This window comes from Mercenaria mercenaria, chromosome 11 (assembly GCF_021730395.1).
Source record: "Mercenaria mercenaria strain notata chromosome 11, MADL_Memer_1, whole genome shotgun sequence".
Lineage (NCBI taxonomy): Eukaryota > Metazoa > Mollusca > Bivalvia > Venerida > Veneridae > Mercenaria > Mercenaria mercenaria.
In genome coordinates, this window is record NC_069371.1 from 35,991,198 (window position 1) to 36,017,366 (window position 26,169).

Sequence of the window (26,169 nt, forward strand, 5' to 3'; positions counted from 1 at the left end):
TGAAACCACTACACTTAAGCAGTTATAAAATATACATTATCCTCTTCGCATGCGCAGACATCTACTTCCCTATGTAAACTGTGCCAGTTTCGAACCGTTAGAAACCCAGACAGTTTCGATTAAAAATTATGTGAAAAAGTAATGAACACTTCACAGGTTATGGTTCAATTATTTTACCCAAGTCTCGAAACTGCTGCTTGTGGCTGCCTTTGTTGTTTGTTTTGTTTGGGAAAACCGACAAAAGTACATTGTACTACACTATCAATTTCACGGTCAAACATAATATTCAGTACTCCTTGAAAAATCAGCCGTTACAAAGAACAAAATGGACTTTTAAATTAGATGAAATAGTTTCTATTTGCGTAGTCTGAAATCATAAATAAAAGATATAAATGCTTGCAACTCCACAAAATGTAACTTCAAGAGGGGCGAAGTTGGACAAAGTTATACAGTTTCGTGCGTTTCATTTTGAGAGGGTTGATAAAATGAAGTCCTTTCGAAATGTATTTAACATTTTCTTGTAGCAATTTGTTTACTTCGTGAATGAAATATTCCATGTCTTTGACTTTGATTATTGCAGATGATGAAATATCTGACATATGAATAGGTCTTCTTTTGATTATACCTCGCCGAAGGCAGAGAAATACTTTCTTGGCGTAGTCCGTTCATCTGTCTGTGTTCGTGTGCGGATGTCCCTCCATCCGTCCGAAAATGCTCATGTTTCAAAAACTATTTTAGCTAGAATCACGAAACATGAAATTATAATAATCAGTACATGACTTTTGCCCACATACAGTATTATCCCCTTGCTTACTCATTGAATAGATCACATTCAGTTTTATCCCCTTGACCCAGCAAAATCAGAGTTTTCCCACTTTTAACACAAATATAGATCAGTATAGCATGAAGGTGCGTACATTCTTTCCTCAAGATCTCTGTTGTAACTGCAGAGTTATTGCCCTTTAAATGGTTTTTAATTCATAAATTCCCACAAAAGAAAGTATCCCATTAATGGATCTTTTAATAAAATATAGACAACTAAAGGGCACACTTTTGTCCCCTTGCTTTGGTAATAATAGGAGCCAACAATCCATGGTATAGTCCTATCATACATAGCTTTTGTATAACTGGAAATTGAATATCTTTCAAAATATAGTCCCCTCATTCATCAAAAAAACGCTTATCCGGCGGGGGATATAGATTCATGGAAAATGCTAATGGAGTATCAGTTCTGGTGTTCATAGTATTTTTCTAGTATTTAGTATTTTGTGTTAAGCATTAACTTGAGGAAAACACTGTAGATACAAATTTACGAACTATCACCTCGTTCTGACTAGTAATGAGCCTTTTAAGTATGGTTAAAATTATTTCAGAGCTTCAACAACCTGTTCTATGTATTTCTGAATACCTGCATACTTGACTATCAAATCTTCCTAAAGTTGTGTACAAGAGAGCATTCCAGAATTTCCTAACAGCAACTGACATAATGATTTTATTTCATATGCTCTAGTGACAAAAACACAAATCGTGAATGAATTCAGATATACTTTTTATCATTTTAGTCTATAACAGAAACATATTGACAAAGTACGTTTTGCTTTCAGACAATAACGAAATATTTATAATTTTATCAAAGTTACGAAAGCCTCAAATAAACATTCTTAGAATCTCTATTGTTGAGCAATGTACATTCAGATGTGCATGAAATATTGCTTGTAGATGGTAATGAAATATATTGACAGGACTATTATTTTCAGATGGAATAAAAAATATCAATTGGTTTATTCAGTAGTAATTAAGAATCATAGACTTTAATTTATACTATTTCTTCTTTGTATCATTTTGTAAGAACCATTTTTTTTCTGAATTTTCATATCCTTCTACGATTTTTTATTATAACATTGCGTATGTCGATGCATAATTCGGTCTAAAAATAGACATGTTATCGCTAATTTGACTCAGTTTGGATGCTTGACGACTTTCTAACTTTACATTTAGCTTTTTTGTGTTATCTTTCTCAACTATTGCCATATTTCAATGAAATTTGAACATACCATTTCATAATCTTTATGTTTAAAAAAACATTGAAATCAGTTGAAAGTAATTTTATTGAACCGAAACAAAAATACCCCTTAGATGAAAAGTAAAATCATGATTGAATATTGGTGCAGCCAGCTATGTAACAAGGAGTATTGTCTGCAGGATTTCAAATATTTTGTAGCCAACCTTACTCTCTCAAAGAGTAAGAGAACGCTTTTATCCAGATACAGGAATCTATTTAGTAAAGTTACGTAAGTAGATTAACTATTTAGGATCAATAAATATGCACGAGTTCTGCAGGGAATGTTCTGGGCGACTGTACTCAAAGAACACGTCTCTGCACAACATATGAAGTAATTTTGCAATATTTATGTGCAAGTGACAGGATTTCAGCAGTGATTATAATCCAAATCGTTTGAATTGATGAAAACGTCAAAATAAGATATTTGCACACGATTACCACAACATGAAATTATCAAGTTGTTTGAGAAAATACCATGGTGTGTCTGTGACAATGAGAGAGCTCTTTTGACAGAGCCTTCAGTTCTATTTGATTTTACATGCAAGGCTCATACCCTTTATCTGCGAAAATCTTGTTGAACCTCTAGATTGTTTCGACCATAGTTTTCTAAATTAAATAGTATTTTGATTCCAAAACCTGGATTATATGTGCACACTTCTAAAGGTATTTAACTCTGAATTATACATGTATGTATATTTTAAATATTAAATATTTAAAATATACATACATGACTATACATGTATATATATTTTAAATATTAAATATCTAAAATATACATACATGACTTTTCATTCATGCCCATAGAACACATAAATGATGATTGGAAACATCTTCTGAGGGAGACTTACTGGATGCATGAGTTAGACACAGTTTATCCAAATGGAATGAACTCAAAATATTTGTACTAATAATTAATTTAAGATTTTTAATCTTTATGTTTTACATTTCCTACATTTTTCTCTGTATAATCAGTCAATTCTATAGACTACTTTTGATATATAAAATACAGTAATAAGCATTATAAATGTTCATGTTTTTTCCAGACTTTTAATATCCTTTTTGCTATCTGCATTTTCTCTGGAAATAATGTATCTTCATAGATCCTTTACATTGTGCATTTCTGTTTTATATGTATAATGCTTTTCAATGTTAAATTACGCCATGCTGTTGCATACGTTTTGACGTCGTTGTTATGACGTCATGTTCTACATGACGTCATCAACGTAATTAATTGTAAACATTATAACTCCGAGGAAGGCATTGAAACCCGAAACTAGTTGGAAATAAATTAAAAACCAGTTTGAAGTTGTTCTTCCATTTTCAATTGTATTAAATATTAATATAGTAATTTTACAAGGACATACCTGTTTTTTAGAAAGTAAAGATTGGATCTGTGCTTTTACATTGTGATGAATAATTTTGAATTATAAAACTTAGTCGGTGTTGAACAATTACTATATTATCAGGAGGCCGGAAATCTTGACAACTCAGTGCTTCGTCAAAATTAAAACCGACATGCAAAACAGTCATTTCAGTGGAATTTTTAGATTGACAAAATTATTTAATGTTAGATTTATTCATGACCTAGTATTGATTTTTGTATATTTAACAAAGACATCTTCCTCTATCCCTCTCCCACTCCCTCCCCCTCTATCTCCCTCTCTATCTCCCACTCCTCTCCCTCTCCCACTCCCTCTTTGTTTGTCGTAGCTCAAATACTTGGCAAAACGTACAGAATATGTAAGTTGTGTCATGCCATATCTAAAAGTCATATTTAATAATGAAATATAACAACAATCCTGTGAAACTTGTATGACACATGTAACCTGAAATTATTTAATAGAATAATGTTATTAAGGTCAAAAAGGGCAAACAAATGGCCATGAAATTTCTGTTAATATCTACATGTCCATTTGATGTAGAAGAAATATACAAAATGAATATACTTGTACTAAATAATCGAACCTTCGAACGCCCCTCTATATTTTAGGCGATGTTTTTGCATAAATAGTTGATCTAGAAATATCCATGCTAATATTCAAAACCATGTTTATTCTAATTATACACGCTGCCGCTGACGTCATGTCAAACTGCTTGTAGCGAAAAGTAATGAATGATATCATACATTATACTATTTTCGATGTTGAAATCGAAATAATATATTGCAGAAGCGTGTTTTGATTACTTAAAAATTAGAATCAGTTAAACCTTGTACGGAATAATTCATCAGCGCCTTATAAAACCTCTGCGTGTTGTTTAAATTGATTAAACAAACACGCTGCTATAGATTATACAAATGAATACAAGTATGTACTTGCCTAGAACCCGGTTTCCATAACACCATACATTATGACTGTTTTATGGTTCTATGATTAAATTAGTCATCAGTAATTCGACACTGAATCTGCTATTTACATCAAAAACGCTAAAGGCACTTTCAGACAGAGAGCAATTGACTCTTAAGGACCATCAATTTCATTTCCGATTTGCAGCTTAAATGAATCTGTAATCAAAGAAAACATGCAAGACGTGTCTTAATGAACTGTTTAATCGTAGCAAAAACAATGTTTCTTTATAATTATTCACATTATTGTTGTTGTTTTGCAGAATTTTCTTTTGCAGATATTTTTCTTGTCAGCTGCATGAAGTAATTTAATTAGACAATCATTTCTTTCAAACAATTCTTTATCTGTCACATAAATTATACATTTGTCAATTAAATTGCAGCACAGGGGAAGTAATGTCAAACAAGGTTTACGATAATTCATCACCGCATGCCAAAAATTCGAAAATCATCTATTATCTGTCAAATGAATTTTAAAACTGCCAATTAAATTGGAACTCGGAGGATGTAATATCAGAGAGGCTGTCAGTTATTCATTATGGCATACCAACAGTTCTAAAACATCTTTTATTTGTCAATATGGTTTTTCATGTCTGTCAATTATTGTCTAGTACAGAGACAAAAAAGGCCATAAAGGTCAAATCATTTCAGATAATCCCATGATATTGTTATATGTATGCCTCTGTGAACAGCACTTAAATACAATAGGACACATCTCATTATATCTCCCACATATAGCGGGGGAGACATATTAATCTAGTGCTGTCCGTCTGTCACTCGATCTGTCAGTCTGTCCATTGTATATCACAAAGTTTGTCCATGCAATGTCTCCGAAGTGTATGTGTGTTCGGGTTTAACGTCTTTTTCAACAATTTTTCAGTCATATAAACGACTACTTGTAGCAGTGAGCACAATGCCCAACTTTATAGTGCTGCCTCACTGGAATGTCACGCAGTAGACACTTGGCATGATACCCCACCCAGTCACATTACACTGACACCGGGCTGACCAGTCCTAGCACTATCCTCTTAATGCTGAGCGCCAAGCGAGGAAGCTACTAGTACCATTTTTTTACGTCTTTGGTATGACGCGTCCGGGGATCGAACCCACGACCTCCTGCACTCGAAGCGGACGCTCTACCACTAGGCTACCGAGGCGGTATGCATTGTCTCCGAAACCACAAGGAATTTCATAAGAGTGTTAATTGCCAAATCTAGTGCCTTTTGTCAGCATTTTCCAGTTCGATGATTTTGGTCCTTGATCATCAAAGTGCCAGTAGGAGAAGGGATTAGGGTTGGAGATATTAGGAGACAAAATGAGATATAAGACAGTGATTGTCATTTAAAAAAGAATAACATGTAATATATTATATTTATATAATATATTATATTTATATTACATGTATATCATATAAATGTAATTTTGCATGAGTAATGTAAAAACATCTTAAATTATTGGAAGCTGGTTTGATGCAGGGACCTCAAGAAGGCACCGTGAAGTTGCGAAGCGTACCATAATACTTTAACCAACATTATTAAAAATAGCTGCATTCGGCTACCTTGGTCGTGTGTACACCTAGTCTTAAGTAATCACATTTCTTTCCCTTATAAGACCAGTTTTATGTGTTTTGATGACTATATGGGCAGTACTTAAGAAGACACCGACATGATCGCAATTCTATACCGGTCCTGCTTATTATTCAAATGATTTCATACAAGTCCTGACATAGAAATTTCATAAATTATTGTGAGTCATCTCTGTCGATATCTGATACTTTGTCAAGCTGCAACAAAAGAAAATTGCAAATTAGTTTAGGAAAATGTCATTTGCGTCGATAATGTGACATTTTATGCGTGTTTATTTTTTTTCTGTATTTGCCATAGAGACAGAATACAACCTACATCTTTTCACATGGGTGCCAATGATAACTATGTAAAGCGTCTGTGATAACTGCTAGACAAACGTTCACTTTATGTCAGTAGTCAAGCAGGACATTTTATCTAATGAAATATAGCTGCATGATATTATATACATCGCAAGTTGATGAGACAAACAATAAAAAATACAGCTCTTTAAAATTATGCACTTGGAACTCCTTTTATTCGACTACTACAACATCTGTTTAAAATTGACAATGGACTTAAAATGATTCAATTATTATAATAATAAGTGTTTCGATGAACTGTCTAGCTTCTTAATACGAAAAGCTTTCTATGAAATCCTGTAACAGATGTCTACAAAGAAAATGGCGATTACTTTAGTTGCCAGAATATTTAGATATGTCAGAATGACTTATTAGTGTTGTTATATTTTCTGGTCCTTATGGGATATTAGAGTGCATTCAATGTTTATGGATAATAGATTTCGACCTTAGCCGGTGCTAGGCGGCTTGAATTGTGTTGCACATTTTATTACCTCTCGTGAAAAAAACTAGATGAAACGAGTCTGATATAAAAGTGAATTTACTGCGCTCTCAAGTCGCTGGGGCTATTCCTATTGAATCATGTCTTTGTCTGTGATTGAAACTGTCATGGAGTAAATGTTAGAAAAGCTGACAGTTATTTATCATGGCATGTCGAGAAGTCGAAAATTTATTTCATTTGCAACATCATTTGTTTAAACTGTCATTATATCATTGTTATTTTTGAGCATAGATAAAAAAAAGGTGTCATGAAGTCAAATGAGTATCGCATGCCACTGTTATATCCGTACGTTTGTAAAACAGCACTAAAGTAAATTAGGACAAATCGCATTTATTACTGATATTGATTGTTTATTTCTGAGTGGAATATTGAAGTATCTCAGTGGAATGTATCTTGTAATTGCATATTCAACACTGGTATGCGCCGCAAAAAATAGTAAACGTTGGTGAAAATCATTGAAATGATCACTGGAAAGATCTGGAATGAAAGAAGCAATTGTTTGGTTTAGATAAAAAAAAAATCACTTATGAAAACAGTGTCTCTGCGATCAGAAGACTAAGATAAATTACCACAGTTTCAATATGCGTACATGTAGTACCCATTTACCGATCTGTGCGGTGTTTTGTGAGAAATGCACTATTAAAATTCTCGTGTATGACATAGGTTCTCATAGTATACCTAGTGCTAGGGTATAAAAGTACAAAAGCACTTTTATTCTGGTGTGGAGCCAATGCACTGACAAGTTTACAAGTCGTCCTGTGTCATGAACGAATAGACCAAAATTCTAGGCTATTTTAATTGACGCACTAGACTTGGTTTATATGCAAAGCAGATATTTGATATTTTGATATAAATTGGCCTCAGTCTATTTCTATGCGCACAGTATTTAGGTGGTAGGTTAAACCTTTTAAAGCTGTCTTTTATGGCGTCCGCTTTAGTAGGCCTAAAACCTCTTGTTGCCTAGGCAAACATCGCTACTGTTAAATTTGTGGTGGAACAAGATGCACGTTCGTCGGTGACAAATTAATGAAGACATTGAAGAATAAAACCTCGAGGCACCCCCTTGATCATTTTCTTAAATTGATTTTTGATTCCAAAGTGGATTTTTAGTTTTTGCAGTATAGTGCTTATACTAAGGTGTCAATTATCATTGCCTACTGATAATCTTTAGCTTCATTTATAAAATAATCATTAGAAACTTTGCTAACCTCTTGCTGAAAATTGATTAATGTTCCGTCTTCACATAAAATCATATCTTTTAGACTTTGTTCCCTTTTTGGTAAGACAATAATTAAAAATGGTTTCAGTTACATCAACCCATGAAACATGTCAACCTATGGGCGGCGTTTACCGCCAAAATTAGTGAATATAAAACCAATTCGTCAACAATCCAGTCACAATGGCACAACTTGACGCCGTTTAATGCATCTTGAAAACGCTTCGTGTAGTAAGAGACGGTGTGGCAACATGAGGACGTTCGTGCAGTGTTAAATGAGACGATTCATTAAAACTAGACGCCGTCTAATGCATACTGAAATCACGTTGCTTAATATTAAGCGATGTATTAAACCATGACGCCATGCAGCGCAATGAGAAACCGTCCAATATAACTTCTATACGTGTAGTGCAGAAGGGAATGACTCGCATCTAATGTAAACTAAAACCGTTTCGTGAAAAAACGAAGCGGTGAATAAGTTATAGCTATTGTTCGAGGAATAGGTCTGCATGGTGTTTATAGACCTGAGGGGATTTGCGAACCGAGCGAGCGTAGCGAGCGATGTTTTCAAAATCATATCACAGGTCAATAAACACAATGCAGACCTATTCCGAGAATGATAACTGACTTACCTGTACGTTCCTTTGTTTTATTTAGCCAAGGTTGGTTTCGGGTTTGTTAAACGTTTGTATTGAAAACATACATAAAAATAGGAAAAACGCTATGTGTTTATAATGGTCTTGTACTAAAAATGCCCGACTTTCTACGCACCTGTATATATATACGACATTTGTATTGCATGAAACCCGTGCACATTTGATAAACATTGTGATGATTATAGGTTAGCAATGTTTGTTCAAACACATCTTGTTATAATACGGATTCTTCATGATATGACAAAACACAGATATCATTTTATCACAGTTCTTGAACATCTTTGAAGTGACTGTAAGACTTATTTATTTGTTCCATTGTCACGTGTATTTATATAGATTTATCATTACATTATAACAAGATCGTCTAGATCACGGGGCGCATAAATTGCTCAGTCTCTTGTATGTTCTAGCAAAATAATCTGAAAATTACATCTCCCAGCCGGGATACATTACCGCGATCGGAGTATATATCATGTAATATAAGAACAAAGGTTTAGATAACCTTTGTACTAACTTTGACAACTTTGTAAGATATTACGAATCAACAATAGAGTGAGATTATGCCGAAGTTGGTTGTTCAGTTTCTTTTTAACAAAAGTAAAATAGTTAAAAATTTTACAGGGGATAAATAAATATAACAAAAACATTAACTATATTAAAATATAGATATTATCATTATTCTAGAGATATTGAAACTTTTGAAAACTCAGAAAATACTGAAGGTTTATTGTTGTTATCAGGAACATGACTGAAAAAACAGTACAAATAATTAGACATGGTACCTTTTAGGCAGGCAGGGTTACACTATTATATTACAGGGAAGAGTTCAAAGTTGCACCTGAAATGTGAAAGTACAAAATAAAATATTGTGCAAATTCAACTTATCCTTCTGAGATACTTTGAATAACTGTACAAAAATATCAGCCATGATAATTATATTGCATGACAAAAGCTTGTTATAACACTGGGATCATTTTTCTTTTCAAATAATCCCGAATCATTAAACTCAATTTTCTCTCTTCTGTAATAATTATTGAATAAATAATTGCTAACACATTACCTTTGTGTAAAAAGATATATTTAATATGGAAACTCACGTAAATATAATTTCTTGCACAACATGATAATTATACGCGTGACTAGTAAATTTGAACACATAATTACTTATATCACGTTTTAATATTCCATGTTATGCTGGAAACCACCGAAAATATTGTATACCTGTCTAACTTCTAATAGCCTACGGCGACAGTTGAAGAATTTGTTTCTGCGGGTAATGGACTGGAAAGTCTTATATGGTTTTTTGGTGCTTTTTATCTTATAATGGTGGACAGCCATATAATTTCAAGACCTTACAAGGAACAAAAGGTTGTCCGCCATTAAAGATTTTGTGCACACACAAAAACATCTAATGACTTCCAAGTGAGACCTTGATCTCTGACCTAGGGGTCTGGATTTGCCTGTGGCATGTCCTCTTATTACGGCAATTTTTGTGCCAAGTTATTTCAAATTCAAGCAATGCACCGACAGCTGGACAAGATATTTGCGTACACACAGACTCACGCCCACAAGTAACACTATATTCAATGTGGTAAACTGACTTGCATTGCGCAGGTTTAATAACTTTATTTTGATTATTTTACAAAATGATGCCCTTTTCTGTCTTAGCAGTTTTTGGTTAAGTTTTTGTATGTAAAAAAAACAAAGACAAATATCAAACAGGGAATGCCACGCGCCAAAAACGCAGCCTCCCCAAAACGAAACCCACAGCACGCAAACGTGCACACCACAAACACATACACACGCACACACACACGCGCGCGCACACATACAAAGCCAACACAAGAGGACAAAACGAACAAACAAAGGAACACAGTGGGGCACCGCCTTGGAACGGTCAGTGGCAAAAACACCACCGGTTTATGGTGCGCACCCAACCTCACTCTTACCCCCACCATGTTCCAAAGACACGGGACAGTGTAAATAAAAGTAATCCCCTCCAGGTGAATCTCTAACACACGTAATGGAAACAAAAGACATGGCATGTAAAACACAAACATGCTTGTGTATAAATATATAAAAAAAAGCAAACCTTAAGAACCAAAAACGTATGTACTCAATGCCTTTTCAGAAGACAGAGCAACAAGAGAAGCACCCTTAAGGGCCCGACGAAACAGGTCAGAAGACAGATATCAAAACAGTTCAGTCCTGGTAGGATTTAAAAACTGCTTATCATAGAGTCCTCCCCCTCTTCCGTCAGACACAATCAAAGAGGGAAGCGTAGTGTCCAACTGTAAACGGGTTGAACACTAAACATGCGGTATGTCTCAAAACAGTTGGGTCGTTACCTCTTTTAATAAAACGTTTTATAATTTTACCAAATACATTTGGAAAATTACCATCTCAGTACACACTAATGTGAATGCATTGAAACACCACACACAATGTTAACTGTGATGACCTACAGTGCATAGGTTCCATAACTCTACATGGCATTGTTTTACCAAATATTCCGGGTTTTTTCGACTTCGCAGTTTTTGTTTACGTTTTTGTATGTAAGCTGGTACAATATTACTCCGATTCGGGTAAGACAACCACGTAAGACACCCCCGATCGGCGTCAAGTTGTAATTGAGTCATTTTATTTTACAATGCACGTACTCATGTTTTGTTAAACGGCTTCACATTTGGCTGAATGGCATCAAATTTTATACGCCGCTCCAAGTGACACAAAACGGTTTCAGTATACATTAGACGACGCCAAGTTTTAATGAATCGTTCCATTTTACACTGCATGTTGCGTTAAAAGTTTCCACATTGGACTGCATGGTATCAAGTTTTTATACATCGCTCTGAATTACACAAAGCGGTTTCCATAGGCATTAGACGGTGTCAAGTTGTAATAAATCAGTTCATTTAACACTGCATGTTCTCATGTTGGTTTAAACGGCTTCAAACTGAGCTCTGCATTGTACCACGTTTTGTCGGATAATTGCATATTTCGATGCATTGAAACAAGTTTTTCAATGCATCGTTTCATGTTTCAATAGGCGGCATTAAGTTTTATATTAAATGGTTTCAAAATACAATGCGTTGAATGTAAATAAATTGGACGGGTTGGAGTTTTAGACTAGACGCCGTTGAAATGCACTGACTGACTTGTTTATGGATGGATTCTATATTTGCTAATTTTTGCGGTAATCGCCGACCATATTAACCTATTTATTCATATTTATAAGTGACTTGTTGTCGTTGTTGTCTATATTTTCCCATTTTTTAGAGGTTTCTAATTGATTATAATTATTTCTTAAATAGCATGCTTTCCTTGTACATTGCTTGTATTAACGCTTTGTTCAGACATGCTACAGGTTTGTGCATCATATTTTTCTTTTTGATAGGAGCATGTTTAATTGCAACATCAAGGAAAGCATTGCTAAAATAATCATACATAGAATTTACATCTTCTTCAATTATTTCAAGTGTTTTAAACTCAGAATACTGATCATTATCAAAACGGTCTACGTTATTTAAAAAAAAACGTCTATATGTATAAAACACTGAGTTAAAACCGACAATCTTAAGTGCGTCACTTAAACCATATTAAAACTTACATGGTTTCAAAACAAAGCTCTATTTATTGGTTAAAATAACGTCTCAGTGAGAGGTTTCCGTTTGTAATAAAGTAGGATTTTTAAATTACATTTTCAAAATCAAAATGTCACATATATCTTTCAGAGGTTGGCACTTTGTGTTGTCTAGCACACCAAATTTGAGATCTCAAAGAGAAAGAAGATATTCTAATACCGGTATTTATTAGCCCACCATCTTCAGATGGTGCGCTATTCAAATTACTCTGCGTCCGTGGTCCGTCGTCCGTCCTTTCGTCCGTTAACAATTTCTCGTTATCGCATCTCCTCAGAAACTATTAGGGGGATTTTGACCAAACTTTGTCAAATTGATGTATTAGTACCGTACCGTAAGTGTCCCTCTGAAAATCAGACTGGTTCAACAGTTTTGAGTGAGTTATGGCCCTTTATTTGTTTTTATAATTTACATAGATTTATATAGAGAAAAACTTTGAAAATCTTCTTGTACAAAACCCCGGGCCTAGGACTTTGATATTTGGTATGTAGCATCATCTAACACTTCTCTACCAAGATTGTCCAAATTATTTCCCTGGGGTCAAATATGGCCCCGCCCCGGGGGTCACATGGTTTATAAAGACTTATATAGGGAAAAACTTTAAAAATCTTCTTGTCATAACCTACAACATTCAAATTTGGACCTTATGTATAGTTTTGAGTGGCTAGAGGAACCTTGACATGAGTTGACCTTGATCTTGACCTAGTAACCTACTTTCACATTTCTGTAGCTACAGCCTTCAAATTTGGACCACTTGCATAGGTTTGTGTACCGAAATAAACTTTGACATTGACATTGACCTAGTGACTTACTTTCACATTTAATTTGGACCGCATGCATAGTTTTGTGTTCCGAAATGAAATTTGACCTTGATTTTGACCTAATGACCTACTTTCACATTTCTCAAGCTACAGCCTTCAAATTTGGACCACGTGCATAGTTTTGTGTACCGGAATGAACTTTGACCTTGAGATTGACCTAGTGACCTACTTCTACATTTCTGTAGCTACAGCCTTCAAATTTGGAACACACGCATAGGTTTGTGTACAGAAATAAACTTTGACCTTGACATTGACCTAGTGATCTACTTTCACATTTTTGAACGTACAGGCTTCAAATTTGGACCACATGCATAGTTTTGTGTACCGAAATGAAATTTGACCTTGAATTTGACCTAGTGACCTGCTTCCACAATTCTTCAGCTACAGCCTTCAAATTTGTACCACATGCATGGTTTTGTGTACAGAAATGAACTTTTACCTCGAGAATGATCTAGTGACCTACTCTCACATTTCTCAAGCTGCAGGCTTCAAATTTGGACCACTTGCATAATTTTGTGTTCTGAATTGAAATTTGACCTTGATTTTTACCTAGGACCTACTTTCACATTTCTCAAGCTACAGCCTTCAAATTTGAAGCACATGCATAGTTTTATGTACAGAAATGAACTTTGACCTTGAAATTGATCTAGTGACCTACTTTCACATTTCTCAAGCCACAGCTTCAAATTTGGACCACATGCATGGGCCACATGCACAGTGTTGTGTACCGAAATGACCTTTGACCTTGATCTAGTTTTGAAATTTGGAACATTCAAAAATGGCTCAATGGTGGGTGCCAAGATCACTCTGTGATCTCTTGTTCAGTATGGTCTTATCGGGATAGAAAATTCGTTAGTCTTTAAATGCACTTTCATTGATGATGGCTTATATGTTCCCAGAAATAAACTTTTGTTTATCAAGAATTATCTCTACTACAACATATTCTAATAAATAAAATTCATACGAGCCTTTTCCTTCTCCGCCTGTCTCAGACCTCAACTATACAGCTACCCCACCACCATTTGCATTTGTCCTGTCATTTCTCCAAAAATAAAAAAAAACTGTTGACTGTGAACTGAGCATCTAAAAAGGATAATCATCTTTTTTTTGTAAAAAATAAGCATATCGACACTATTGTTCGACTTCTTTTCCGGCATAATTTGAAATTTTTATCTCAAACTGTTGATATCTAAACAAGCGGACACAGATCTGTTTGGATTTTGTTTTCTCATTTCGTCAGTGCATCAAGAATATCGAACGTACTCTATATCTTGATTTTCGTTACCACTGGAAACAGAATTATCAAAAGTGTATGTGATATCTGCTTTACGAAAAAAGACCTGATAAATGAAACGTTGTACACTGCTTACAATGCTACTTTGAAGTTCTACATATTTGGAGGGTGATATATCTGAATATGATATATGGCACCAGAAATAACAGGATTCACAGATGACCTTTTTGTTTGCTTTATAAAAGCCAAACTATATTTAAAAGATTCATATCGGAAATGTCGAGTACAGAGCTCTAGTAATGAGCCTTAACTTCGCAGTCACGAAATTTAAACTTTCCTGTGACCCGAATCAGTGACTTGCTTGCATGACAATTGAATATAAATTGTGACGGATTTTGTGTTAATATTCCTGTGGGAATCTGTAGTTTAAATACTGTACCGAGGAACTGGAAATATATTTGATAAATTCTACAAAACTCACTTAACAATAAAGCATTCTCACTAACATAGTTTACAAATTTATCCAAACAACAAGACTTTTAGTGTTAAGAATTTGACATAAAGAAACACTCTTTGCTGATTAGTTATTTACCTTAAATTATTTGACATGTTAAAGTAATTACAACTAGAGCTCTTGGTGATTGTAAGGTCGCGTTGTAATCCATTCCCTTGAGGTAAGTGATAAATATCTTATTTGCGTGTTGATATCCTACCTTAGAAAAAATATCAGCGTAAATAATATATGAGGATACATGTAATTTCCATGAAACTGTTCCTATTTACTAAGTGAATGAAACGAAACAGACATATTACGTTATGTTGTGTAAATTTACTAAACATCGTACGTTCAAATATCTGAGAGTAAGTTGTTTGTATATATAGGCTGCAATTAAATCTAATATTTCATGACACACTGAATCATTGTTTTTGGCAATTAACAAAAAATTTAATGTTTGAAATAGATCTGGAGGCATTCCCCTTGAAATATCAACATGGACCAGTGTATGTATGGAGGTCCAGTTTCAGATATATATTTGCATATATTGTAATATCTTTTAATATAAAACTTAGTTATGTATCAAATAAATAGACAAGCCATCTTCGACACCTATATATTTAGTACAACATAAAAGCACCACCATACTTACCAAGTGTTACAGAATTCCCTATGCCATTTGCTATGAACGCCTAGAAACTGCCAGTAACTATGATACCGAGTGTGTCGGACTTCATCACCGTAGAAACATATAAAATCAATACAAATTCACCCTTCAGCACATGAGATGCTGATCACGTGAACAGGTATTTCAAGAGTACAAATAATATTCCTGGAAGCAAAGTGAAGAAAGTTCATCAGATACACATAGTGATACTTATATTTGATTTGAATACGACAGTGGAATTAGTCAAAGGCACTATGTTAATAATTCTATGCGTTTTGTAAATAAAGTAAGTGACTGCATGAAAACGAGTTCTTATTACACTGACTTCGAGACTGTTGTTTTCTTTCCTTTTTGTAATTTCAATTTTTAATTTGAAGACAATAGTGGTGCACTACAGCTGCACCATGAATTGTTTAATTATAATAAAAATGGAGTTCATACGCGACACCGCTGACAAAAATTAAATTGAATAACAGAATAAAATGTCAATTAACTTATCATTATGAGGTAAGATGTTATTCCTTGATGAACGAGTTGTTATGGTAATTTGTCTTTTTTCGCTTTTGGACTAAACTCGAAAGCAAACAACACTTTAGTGTTTGAAAATTAGATATTTTAAACCCTAAGGCAAATAGTATAGTTTTTATGAAATATAGAAGTTTTGACCAACAGAAATCAGTTTATTTAAAGGTAATATATTGCCAAAAATATTATCAACTTCCTATCAAAATTCAGAAGATTACATTTCAAAGACCTATTTGACGTATCTATATATTGCATGGGTTCAAGGCGGTGCCCCACTGTGTTCCTTTATGTGTTTGTTTTGTTCTCGTATGTTTGCTTTGTATGTGTGTGTGTTGGTAGTGTACACATCTGCGTGCTGCGAGTTTCGTTTTGGGGAAGCTTCGTTTTTGGGACGTGGCATTCTCTGTTTGATATTTAGTCTTGTTTTTTTTTTTCAGAAGGTAGAATGAAGGTTAAACTGGTATTAAAGAGACACGCATAAAAGAGAACAGTTTTTTTGTATGCCAATCAGATCATTATAAATGTTCTTGTATTTGTTAGATATTTTACTCTCTATCCCAGAAAAAGTAGAACTGTATCTGATGAGTAATATTCCAAGACTTTTCATAACGTCAAGTTGCAAAACATCTTTAAGACAAGACCTATAGACTTCAAGTTTCCAAGGCACTTATCATTGAACGCGGAAGTGACTATAATGTTTTTTGTCATCTAAATTCAAATAGATCAGGGCATCTTTACCCATTTTGTGCGGTTCTTTATCGACTGCTCATCTAAGATTTCTTATTTATCCACCTATCGCATGGTAAAGTAGTACAAAAAGCGGTAAACATATTCATCAAACATGATCATGACTGGTTTTGTTTGTCCATAAATAATGCATTAAACATATTAATTTGGAAAATCGTTCAGTACAGAGTTTGCTTTTTATAACATTTGCACATGTTTAAAACATTAAGCAGTGTCTGATGATGTCTAACTGAGTCTTCTAATATTTTGCATAGTTGCCTTTTTCTATGCTTCAAGGGCATCATTTTGGTAAGTTAATAAAGTTATAATCGGTAAAAATCTGCTATATATAAATCAATTATTTATGGCACAACAAGAAAGTTATTTTGTACATAATGTTGCATACATGTCTCTAAATTGGATTTGAATTATTCAAGGGGGGGATATCATTGTATTTGATACAAAAATTCTGAATATTGAATAGTTGAACTGCTATATTTGGGAATGTTCCATTTTATTGTTTTTTGAATCCCAAATTAATCTTATGACAATTTTGCAGAGGTTTTCTGTTTTTTATTTTTAACAGTCTCGTGGTCTTTAGAAATATGCGTAATACCCCATATTTTGTTCATAAAAGTATTCAAATTTTGAATCATTATGCTAGTTCCCTTTTTATAACATGTATTATGAGCTAAACGGTAATATGCTGAGATATCAAAAGTTTAGAAAACTGTTGTTTCAAAAATAAAAGAAATTATCTAGCCAGACCAATTATTTAGTAGAATTAATTTAAATAAAAATACAAAACTTGATGTTTAATACAATGTAGCTATTTAAAATGAATTTATTACTCTTTTAATTGAAATACAACCGTTAACGGTTTTATATTCTTCAGTGTTGTTTATGTCGGCGGTGCCTAGCTGTGTTCCAATACAATTTCAAGAGCTAAATGAATTTATTACTCTTTTAATTACAATAGAATGTTCTGGTGCGCACATTTAACGGTTTTTAAATTCTTCAGCGTATGTTTATGTCACCGGATTGTCAAGGAGAGAAATGAATTAAGTACTCTTTTAATTAAAATAGAATGTTCTGGTGCGCACCGTTAACGGTTTTGAATTCTTCATTGTTTTTTATGTCACCGGCCTTTCAAGGCGATGCCCAGCTGTGTTCCAATACAATTGAGAGAAATGAATGTATTACTTTTTTAATTAAAATAGAGTGTTCTGGTGCGCACCGTTAACGGTTTTAAATTCTTCAGTGTTTTTTTTTTGTTTTGTTTGTTTTTGTCACCGGCCTGCCAAGGCGGTGCACAGCTGTGTTCCTTTGCTAGATATTCTATCGATGTATTTTAAATCTTACGTCTATACATACACTGTGTTTGATTTGCGGGGACTGTATTCTTGGAACATGGTGTTTCCGTTTGATTTTTTCCTTGCTTTGTTTTGGCATAACATACATTCAGGAAACTTTATAGTACTATATTGCATAACGAAAGAGAGTCAATCAAGCAAGCAGATTCTGTGAATTTTCAGTATCACAGCCGAATATGTTGTGTTGTGAATGAAGGGACTATATTCTGAAAGATTCTTAATTTCCAGACATTTGTTGCCAAATCAAGGGAGAAAACTCTACCTAATAGTATCTGTATTTATATTATTCTCATGGAGATCCATGTTCTAGGATCATATGACAAGTTTTCATACCTTGTCCAAAAACTCCTACTTATGTTTTTGACAACTTCTTCCCCCTGTTAATCTGGAAAGACATTTCTTTCATTTTGATTGAAACTTATACAAACTTTTGTGATCATGAGATAAGTTTGCACATTAAGTTCCGTAACTGTGCCTATTATGTCTTCAAACTTCTTCCCCTATTTGACCTGGAAATATATCAGATTTTTCATCATTGAAAATCTATGAAACCAATGAAGATATCCAATGATCATAGCAAAACTCTCATAAGCAAGCCTCACACAGTTTTGACATTTGTTTAATCAAAACAATTCTTTCTTTGCTCTCTATAATTGTACCAGAAGTTAAATTGCTTTCAGTATTCCTTAAAGGTTGTCCCAACACCTTTTGCATGTTTCAGTTTTCATATATTCTGTTAAGAGATTTATTGTTTTAAAATTTTTTAAAACAGCACATATCAGAATTCATATATTTTCAATCTGGCTTGGTTGCGCAAACAAGTTAGGCAAAGGAATGTAATACATTGTAGTTATTTCACAAATTTGCATCATTTCTAATGAATTTCGGCAAAATATATACAGTTGTCAAATTGAATGCAAATCTTTGACAAATTTAATGCAATATATTATTCATATCATTTTTAAGGGAAATATTTTTTTTTTCATTTTTATACTTAAGCTAAGATAACGTTATCTTGGATTTGGAACCAAGATAGGAAAATAACATTTTAAAGATACTTTCAGTTAAGTTAAAACTCGGGGAACACTATTGAGTGGTAATGATCAGCTGTCAAAGTTTCGAACAAATCCGTTAGCTCAACAAAATTTGTTTAACCACCTTTAAACATACGCCTGCTGCAGGCGAATTTAACAGCCTTTGCAAACAGCTTGGAACCAGATCAGAACGGCGTCTGATCAGGTTCCAAGCTGTTTGCTACTCTTACAATATTTCTTCCAATTTTGGAGCAAATTGAATGAACTTTACAATTTTAGCAGACGACATTTCCAGCAGACGACAATTTATCTAGCATGCTAAAAGTTAAACATACGCTTGAATACATAAATGTAGGATGAAATGCAATTATCGTGTAGGACTAACTAATCTAGATAGCATCAGAATAGAGCTTATGTCTGAAGAAAGCGAAATGACCTTATCTATATAGTGATCTACTGTTACACTGAACTTCGTTAAAAACGTAGCTTTCATACGACGTTGGATGGTGGTAAAATGTTGATGGTTAACAGTAGCACAAGAGACTGAAGAGTTCTTATTGTATGTTCTACCATCGTCTGACAACATTTTTACAATGTCACTAAAATGGCGATGTCCTTTAATTGCTCTCTCGATTCTCTTTTATTGATCCTGTTGATCTTTTGCACACAAAAGTATAATTCTCATGATACCAGTAGCGTCAGTTTATTGACAGTCCCTGCTTTGTCGGTTTCAAAAAACAAATTACACTCAAAATAGGCCCTGTAGAAAAATAAATTCTATTCTATTCTATTCTACGACACGGGGTTGCAACACGGAGATATCGAGTAATAAAGCAGCCTATGTATTTTGCGCTCTGAGCATTTCCAGAAACTTAAGAAATTATTCTGCCGCGTCCAGTAATAGAAATTTGCGCTTTTAATGGCGTAATGTATACGTCATAACTCTTTAGTAACTGTATTGTTAGAGAAGCGCAGTGTTTTATCTTATTGGTATCTTTCATTGTAGAGATGGAGGCACTCGATTGTGAGGATTACTACAACTATACCAAATATTTGAGGGAATTTGGAAATGTAAGTACATGTTTGAATATCAGTTAATTTCGAGACCATTTCATTTTTAATTTGAAATGTGAAAGATGAATATGTTTGGAATTTAAATATTAGAGATAAAATTGGCACCGCGAAATTCGCCAGCCCAGTTAGTTCTGTAGGTAAATTAATCGGGAGATATTAGGTTCGAATCCAGTGCTTTACTTATGTTCACATTGAAAATACAGTCTAAGGTTATTTGCTCTCTGTCTCTCAATCATGTGGCGAAGTTGTCATTAACTTGCAGAAATCTGTCTTTAATGATTTGATTTCCTACGGAGTCTTAAGATGATATGCATACGACAATGAATTTGTTTGTACATTAATTGTGAATGTATGAACATTTTTGATAAATTGTATAATTTCGTAGACATTAAATATGTACACCTTCAGATTTCATGTCCCTAATCAAGGTGTAGCTTACAGGAGAACAATTTATTGTAAGTTATATGGGAAAATAGACATGAGCTATGTTTATTACAAAGTCACAAGATCCTCATCGGTTGTTGGAAAATGATGCTTTTACTTGATTAAATAGTTTTTTTTTCTTCGCATAGGCAATATTATAGGTCATATGGCGACTTCCTAGCTTTCAGTGGTGGCGAAAGAGTCCAGGTCCACCTCCGAGAATTATTTCAGACAATTGCAGGCATCATGGTAGAATCACCGAGTTTCCGTTAGCCAACTGAATGGCGGAAATGAAAGAATTCTACAACTCTGAGCGAGGGTTTGAACCCATAGCGCTGGACGAGGAAGGTAGCAAGTGATTCGAAGTTAGTCAGAACCCTTAACCACTCGGCCTAGGAGGCCACTGGTGTATTTTTTTATATGATAAACAACTTACATACACATACTATTCCATATGTTCAGTGTATAAAGTCTCGGAAACATTTATTTGCTGGAATCATTTTACCAGACTACTAAAGTTTTAATTGTCAGAAATATATATTTTTTGCTTTGAATGAAAGCCAGAATTCTCTTTTTTCAGAAGTAGAAGGCCAAAAAACCCCGATATTTTAGTAGGAATTTTAATTAGCATGTAAGAGTTTTGTAGCAAGTCGTACCACGTACCATAAATGATTTGGAATCTTCAAAAGAAAGTGGCCCGCCTCCAGAAGTCCCGTGCCTGTGTATACTGTATAGCTTATATTTCACATACATAACATAATGCAGTCAAAATTACTCTATAGAGATTTAGTACTTCCACATCAATCTTGCACTCTTCTTCAACAGTGTTTGATATTAAAACGTTGATGGAGATGTTGCTCTTTCTTAATAACGAAGAAAGAGTGTCATGTAATGATATATGTAGTTACCATATTATGTAACTGCAAAATATTGCATTTAATAGCAATTTAAATGCAAGGAATATACCTATCAAAGTAATGGAAATGACTTTTGAATCTGACATGTAAGCAGATTATTTTCAATGATTTGGAGAGCCATGACATTTTTTTCAATAAAAAGCAGGATCTTTTTCAAGCAATTCTTAATTCAGATTTTTCTTCCCGTAAAACTCAGAGTCTCCAGTCAAACCCTGCGACCCCTCCACGACCCTCGCCAGAATATCAAACGGTCGGCCCCTTAAGTTGCTTTTGCAACTGATAATTTAGATATTCCGAACTATTGCAAACTGTAATTCTTAGTATTTTTATGTTAATTCCTTTCGCCATTAAATTCTCCAGCCATTTAGTTCATTTGCTATTAGATTGATAAAACATTAATATTGTTTTAAGAAATTTATGTGATTCCGGTTCAGAATCGGTTGGTAACGAGTCTTCTTCCGGATCATTTATCGTAAATTTTCTCCCTAATGATTTAATGTTTTCTTTGTTAATACAATCGAAAAGACAAAGACTGGGAGGGAATCTCTTCAGCTTTATTGGCCATATTAGCTATAATCTCTTTAAAGGTAGTTCTGCACGTTCGGATCATGTTTTTCTACAATGTAGAATTTGATTCCACCATGATTTTTCGGAACTTCGGAATATACTTAGAACGTTCGGTAAATAAATAAACTTAAGGTTTTGCGACACTAATTTGAAAAAAAAAACTCGTACATTTTTCAAAATGGAAGTCTATGGAAAAACCACAATAATGATAACATTTTCGGAAATAGAATTTTTCTACAATATAGATTTTAATGAAAGTTTGCCCATGATTAAAGAGATCCGCACATATCAAGCTGACTTCAAGACTTTATTTAGCCTTGTTTAATGTACCAAACATTTTAATATTATATTTTATCGTTTAAAAGATGATAACGTTGTTGTTTTGATAAAATTACTCATGGATTACCATTAATTTCAAGAGATGATTTTCAATTCCGTATGCTAAGTCCAGGCTTTATTCCACGTTTTTTTGGATAAAAAAAAATTTGCTATTACTTTCGGATTATCAAACATGCAGTACTACCTTTAAACGACAGACTGAATAGTTCTAATGCAATCGTATTAGTACGCAATTCCTCTATCAGATTCAATTTTGATTTGAAGTAGAATTATTCTATAAACTATAGACATGTCTGTTCTAAAACTGATGTAATGATTTACATTTTTAAACCAATGAGAGATTTGTTTCATTCTTCTAATTTAAGGATATTGTATACCTCACATCCGAGCAGCAAGCCCGGGTCTTGTATATGAAAGAAGGAGAATGTAAGTGCAGAATGAAGACAGAGCCCGTAACTCTTACAGGTAAATATGGCATCAGATCCATTAATGGGATTTTAAAGACAGTATAGACTCGTAGAGATAATCAGGAACTTCCGTGCTATTAAGTACAAGTCAAAAGTTTTCCGCCGCCAGAAATGCATATTCAGATCAGTCATAATGAATGTCCTTTTAAAAACAATTGGGGTCATCTGCAGGTCATGGCAATCTAAATATATTAAATTATATCCTAAAAAATCTAATATCTATAGTTTATGCAAACTAACCACACTTTCCTAACCAGAACCCTAGCAGAAGTAATGTAAACACATTTCCATTTACTCATCTCAATCAAAGGTTAGCAGCTCACTGAACAGCTGATTTTTTGTCACATATTATGTTCGCGGATATTGATGACGTCATACACAACCGGTATTAAGAAAAAGCATAATTCCACAAATCTCCGATAATCGTGGTAATCCTTCATCACCACCAAATTATCGAATTCTTGTATCTATGTCAAATGTACCACATGAAAGGCAAAAATTGTAGAAATAAAAATGTAAACAAAAGCATCGTGTGAATTAGGTTGTTACGAAGATGGTCGAAACGTGTCACGTGACCCAAGTTTATTTTTTCTTATTGTAAAAAAAAAAAAATAATATATATATTATTATTATTATAATAATATTATAATATTTTATCATTTAAATAAAGTATTAGTTTATCACACATCTACGAACAAAAAAAATCTGTACAGGATCGAAAACCTGTCACGTGACTTGCTCCATGTCCCACACGCGAAATTTTGTTAGCATACCAATAAAACCATCGCCTTCTGGCGGCGGGTAATACTCGTAGCCTACTTTGGCGTTCTTCTACTGTGAATTGTGGCGTTCCATAACAACCAGAGAATGTCGGTTATGCGAAATTAAACGGAAATCTCCAAACTGATTACAGGTCTACTATTGTCTTTAAGTATTGACCTGGCACGCATAATCTCGCTAATATTTTCGGGCGTTTTCGTTAGTTTACACAATATTAGTATCCTGAAAGTAGTAAGCGTTATAGTTAAACGATGACGACACAGTGGCATAGTGAGTCCATGCACGTTAGCTTGGACTCAAATTCACTTGAGACCATTTTTTGATAATTCAATGTTATATAATATTATCGATATTGCTTTTATTCTTACATTATTTTATATAACATATTTACGATCTTTAATTGTTTTCTCTTGTAGTATTTAATTTATTTAAGCGCTGGTGATTTGTCTATAAATCTAAGATGTTTCAAAGATGTTTATTCGACATTTTCTACAACGGTTAACTTGATTACAAGCGTATTTCTCTCATTAAACGAACCGTAAAAATCTTGATAAGTTTGATCAGATAAGTGTCGCAATTTTCCTGGCTGTTAAGTCCGCAGATAAAATTGAAAAAGATATGGTTAGAAGTAGGCCTTGAACCCACAACCCCGAGATTCGCTGCTGAAGGTTTTGTCCGCAATCCCGAGATTCGCAACTGAAGGTTTTGTTCGCATAGCTATGTGAATTAAAAATATATATTAAATAGTTATATCGATTTTTAGGTTCGGACACCGAAAATTAATTTACGGAATATTCATACGTACCAGGTCAGTACTTACGGACAATACCTTAACATTGTCTGTAGTTTCACTTAGTCTGTAAACATTTTATTTTAAATGAAAAATGTATTTTAAAGTTGATTGTTGTGCAGTGATTACATTTCATAAAATCATCTTAAAAGGTTTCATAATTTGAAAATAAAAACAATGTATATTTCAGTAAAGGTTTGAAATAATTTCATCGAGGGAGTGAGAAGCATATTGAGTGATATTTCACTGGTGTTCCGCGTCTGGAACTTAGCGTTAGATCTCTTTCACCAAAAACATATAAATATATTCATGTACTACAATATACCTTAGATATTTACAACAGACGTAATAATCTTTAGCATACTGGCTGCTAGTGATTCTGCCTTTGCGACCAGTGCAGACCAAGACCACAGAAGTGCAGACTGATCTTGGTCTGCACTGTTCGCTATTCAGTCAGTAAATTTTCAGTGAATACCCATTCGAATAATAACTGGTACCGTCCAAATTGAATGATAGACCAGTCCATTTTAGAAAGTTAGCAGGGTAAAGGTTAATCACACAAAGGACCGACAAAAGTGGTATATTCATACTAGATGAATTCTTTTCCATTTAGAAAGAAAAGTAATACAGTGTATGTTGACGCGGACATAGTCTTGAAACTGTAATAAATTTGTTCGAGATTTGAAGTCATATTTTTACTTTTAATACGTGTATTAATGTATAAACTTTATTCATCGCTTCCGGTTGATTTACTGAACGTGCCTTTTCTTCTATTACTTTAAGGGACCTATTGTAACCGAACGTGGGACAATGTAATGTGCTGGGGTGATACGCCTGCCGGGACAACAGTCAGTCAGCCCTGTCCCTCTTATATTAACCATTTTAAAAAGTACAGTAAGTATACATGTATCTATGTTTTTTACAGATACAGTGCAATTTTCCTTCAGGTAGTGTTAAAGGTCATTTTAAATATCAGTTTTGCCTAAGGGATTTGAGTTGAATTTTCCATCTTACTTAATGTTCAGTCATATCATTTCCCATGGAAACAAAATTGAAGTAAAGGATGTTACCTTAATTGTTTTGGATTACAAATAAAACAAGAATGTGCAAAAGAAATAATAAAAAAGTTAAAATTGGCACCTTTACTTGTGTTTTTATTTACCATTCTTAGCAATGTGGTATTTGTATATTTGGTCAATGGATATTTAATGCTTTTAACAATACAATGTATACATAAACATTTATTTTCAACAATACAATGTATACATAAACATCTATTTTCTTTCGAGTGCTTAGTTCACTAGCATTTGATAAAAGCCTTAATACTACAAACGGAATATTTCTATAATATAGTCATGTTTATGTCATGTTGTTCTATAGACTTTGCCACCAGAACTTGTTTGGAGAATGGGACATGGTTTTCGTTGCCACGATCAGATGGAACAGTTAGCGGCTGGACAAACTTCACAGAATGTCCCAATAATAGCACGGAAATTGCTCAGGATTACTCCAAAGACGTTCCACATATTTTCTCAGTAAACCTACTTATTGATATCAATTTTTTTTTACTTGTGTTTTGTCTTGAATTCGAGTT

The 26,169-nt window shown here is 33.8% G+C and overlaps 1 protein-coding gene across 7 annotated transcripts in view; it reads left to right on the forward strand.

Annotated features, from left to right (window-relative positions):
* Positions 1-26,169, forward strand: part of LOC123531213 (secretin receptor-like) — a 129,467-nt gene that overhangs the window by 77,885 nt on the left and 25,413 nt on the right. For all 7 annotated transcript variants that reach the window (XM_053517148.1, XM_053517145.1, XM_053517147.1 and 4 more), the window contains 4 exons: positions 20,225-20,289; positions 22,904-23,003; positions 25,359-25,469; positions 25,956-26,110. In XM_053517148.1, the coding sequence (XP_053373123.1) occupies positions 20,227-20,289; positions 22,904-23,003; positions 25,359-25,469; positions 25,956-26,110 (429 nt within the window). In that variant the 5' untranslated portion in view covers positions 20,225-20,226. The remainder of the gene's footprint in view (positions 1-20,224; positions 20,290-22,903; positions 23,004-25,358; positions 25,470-25,955; positions 26,111-26,169) is intronic.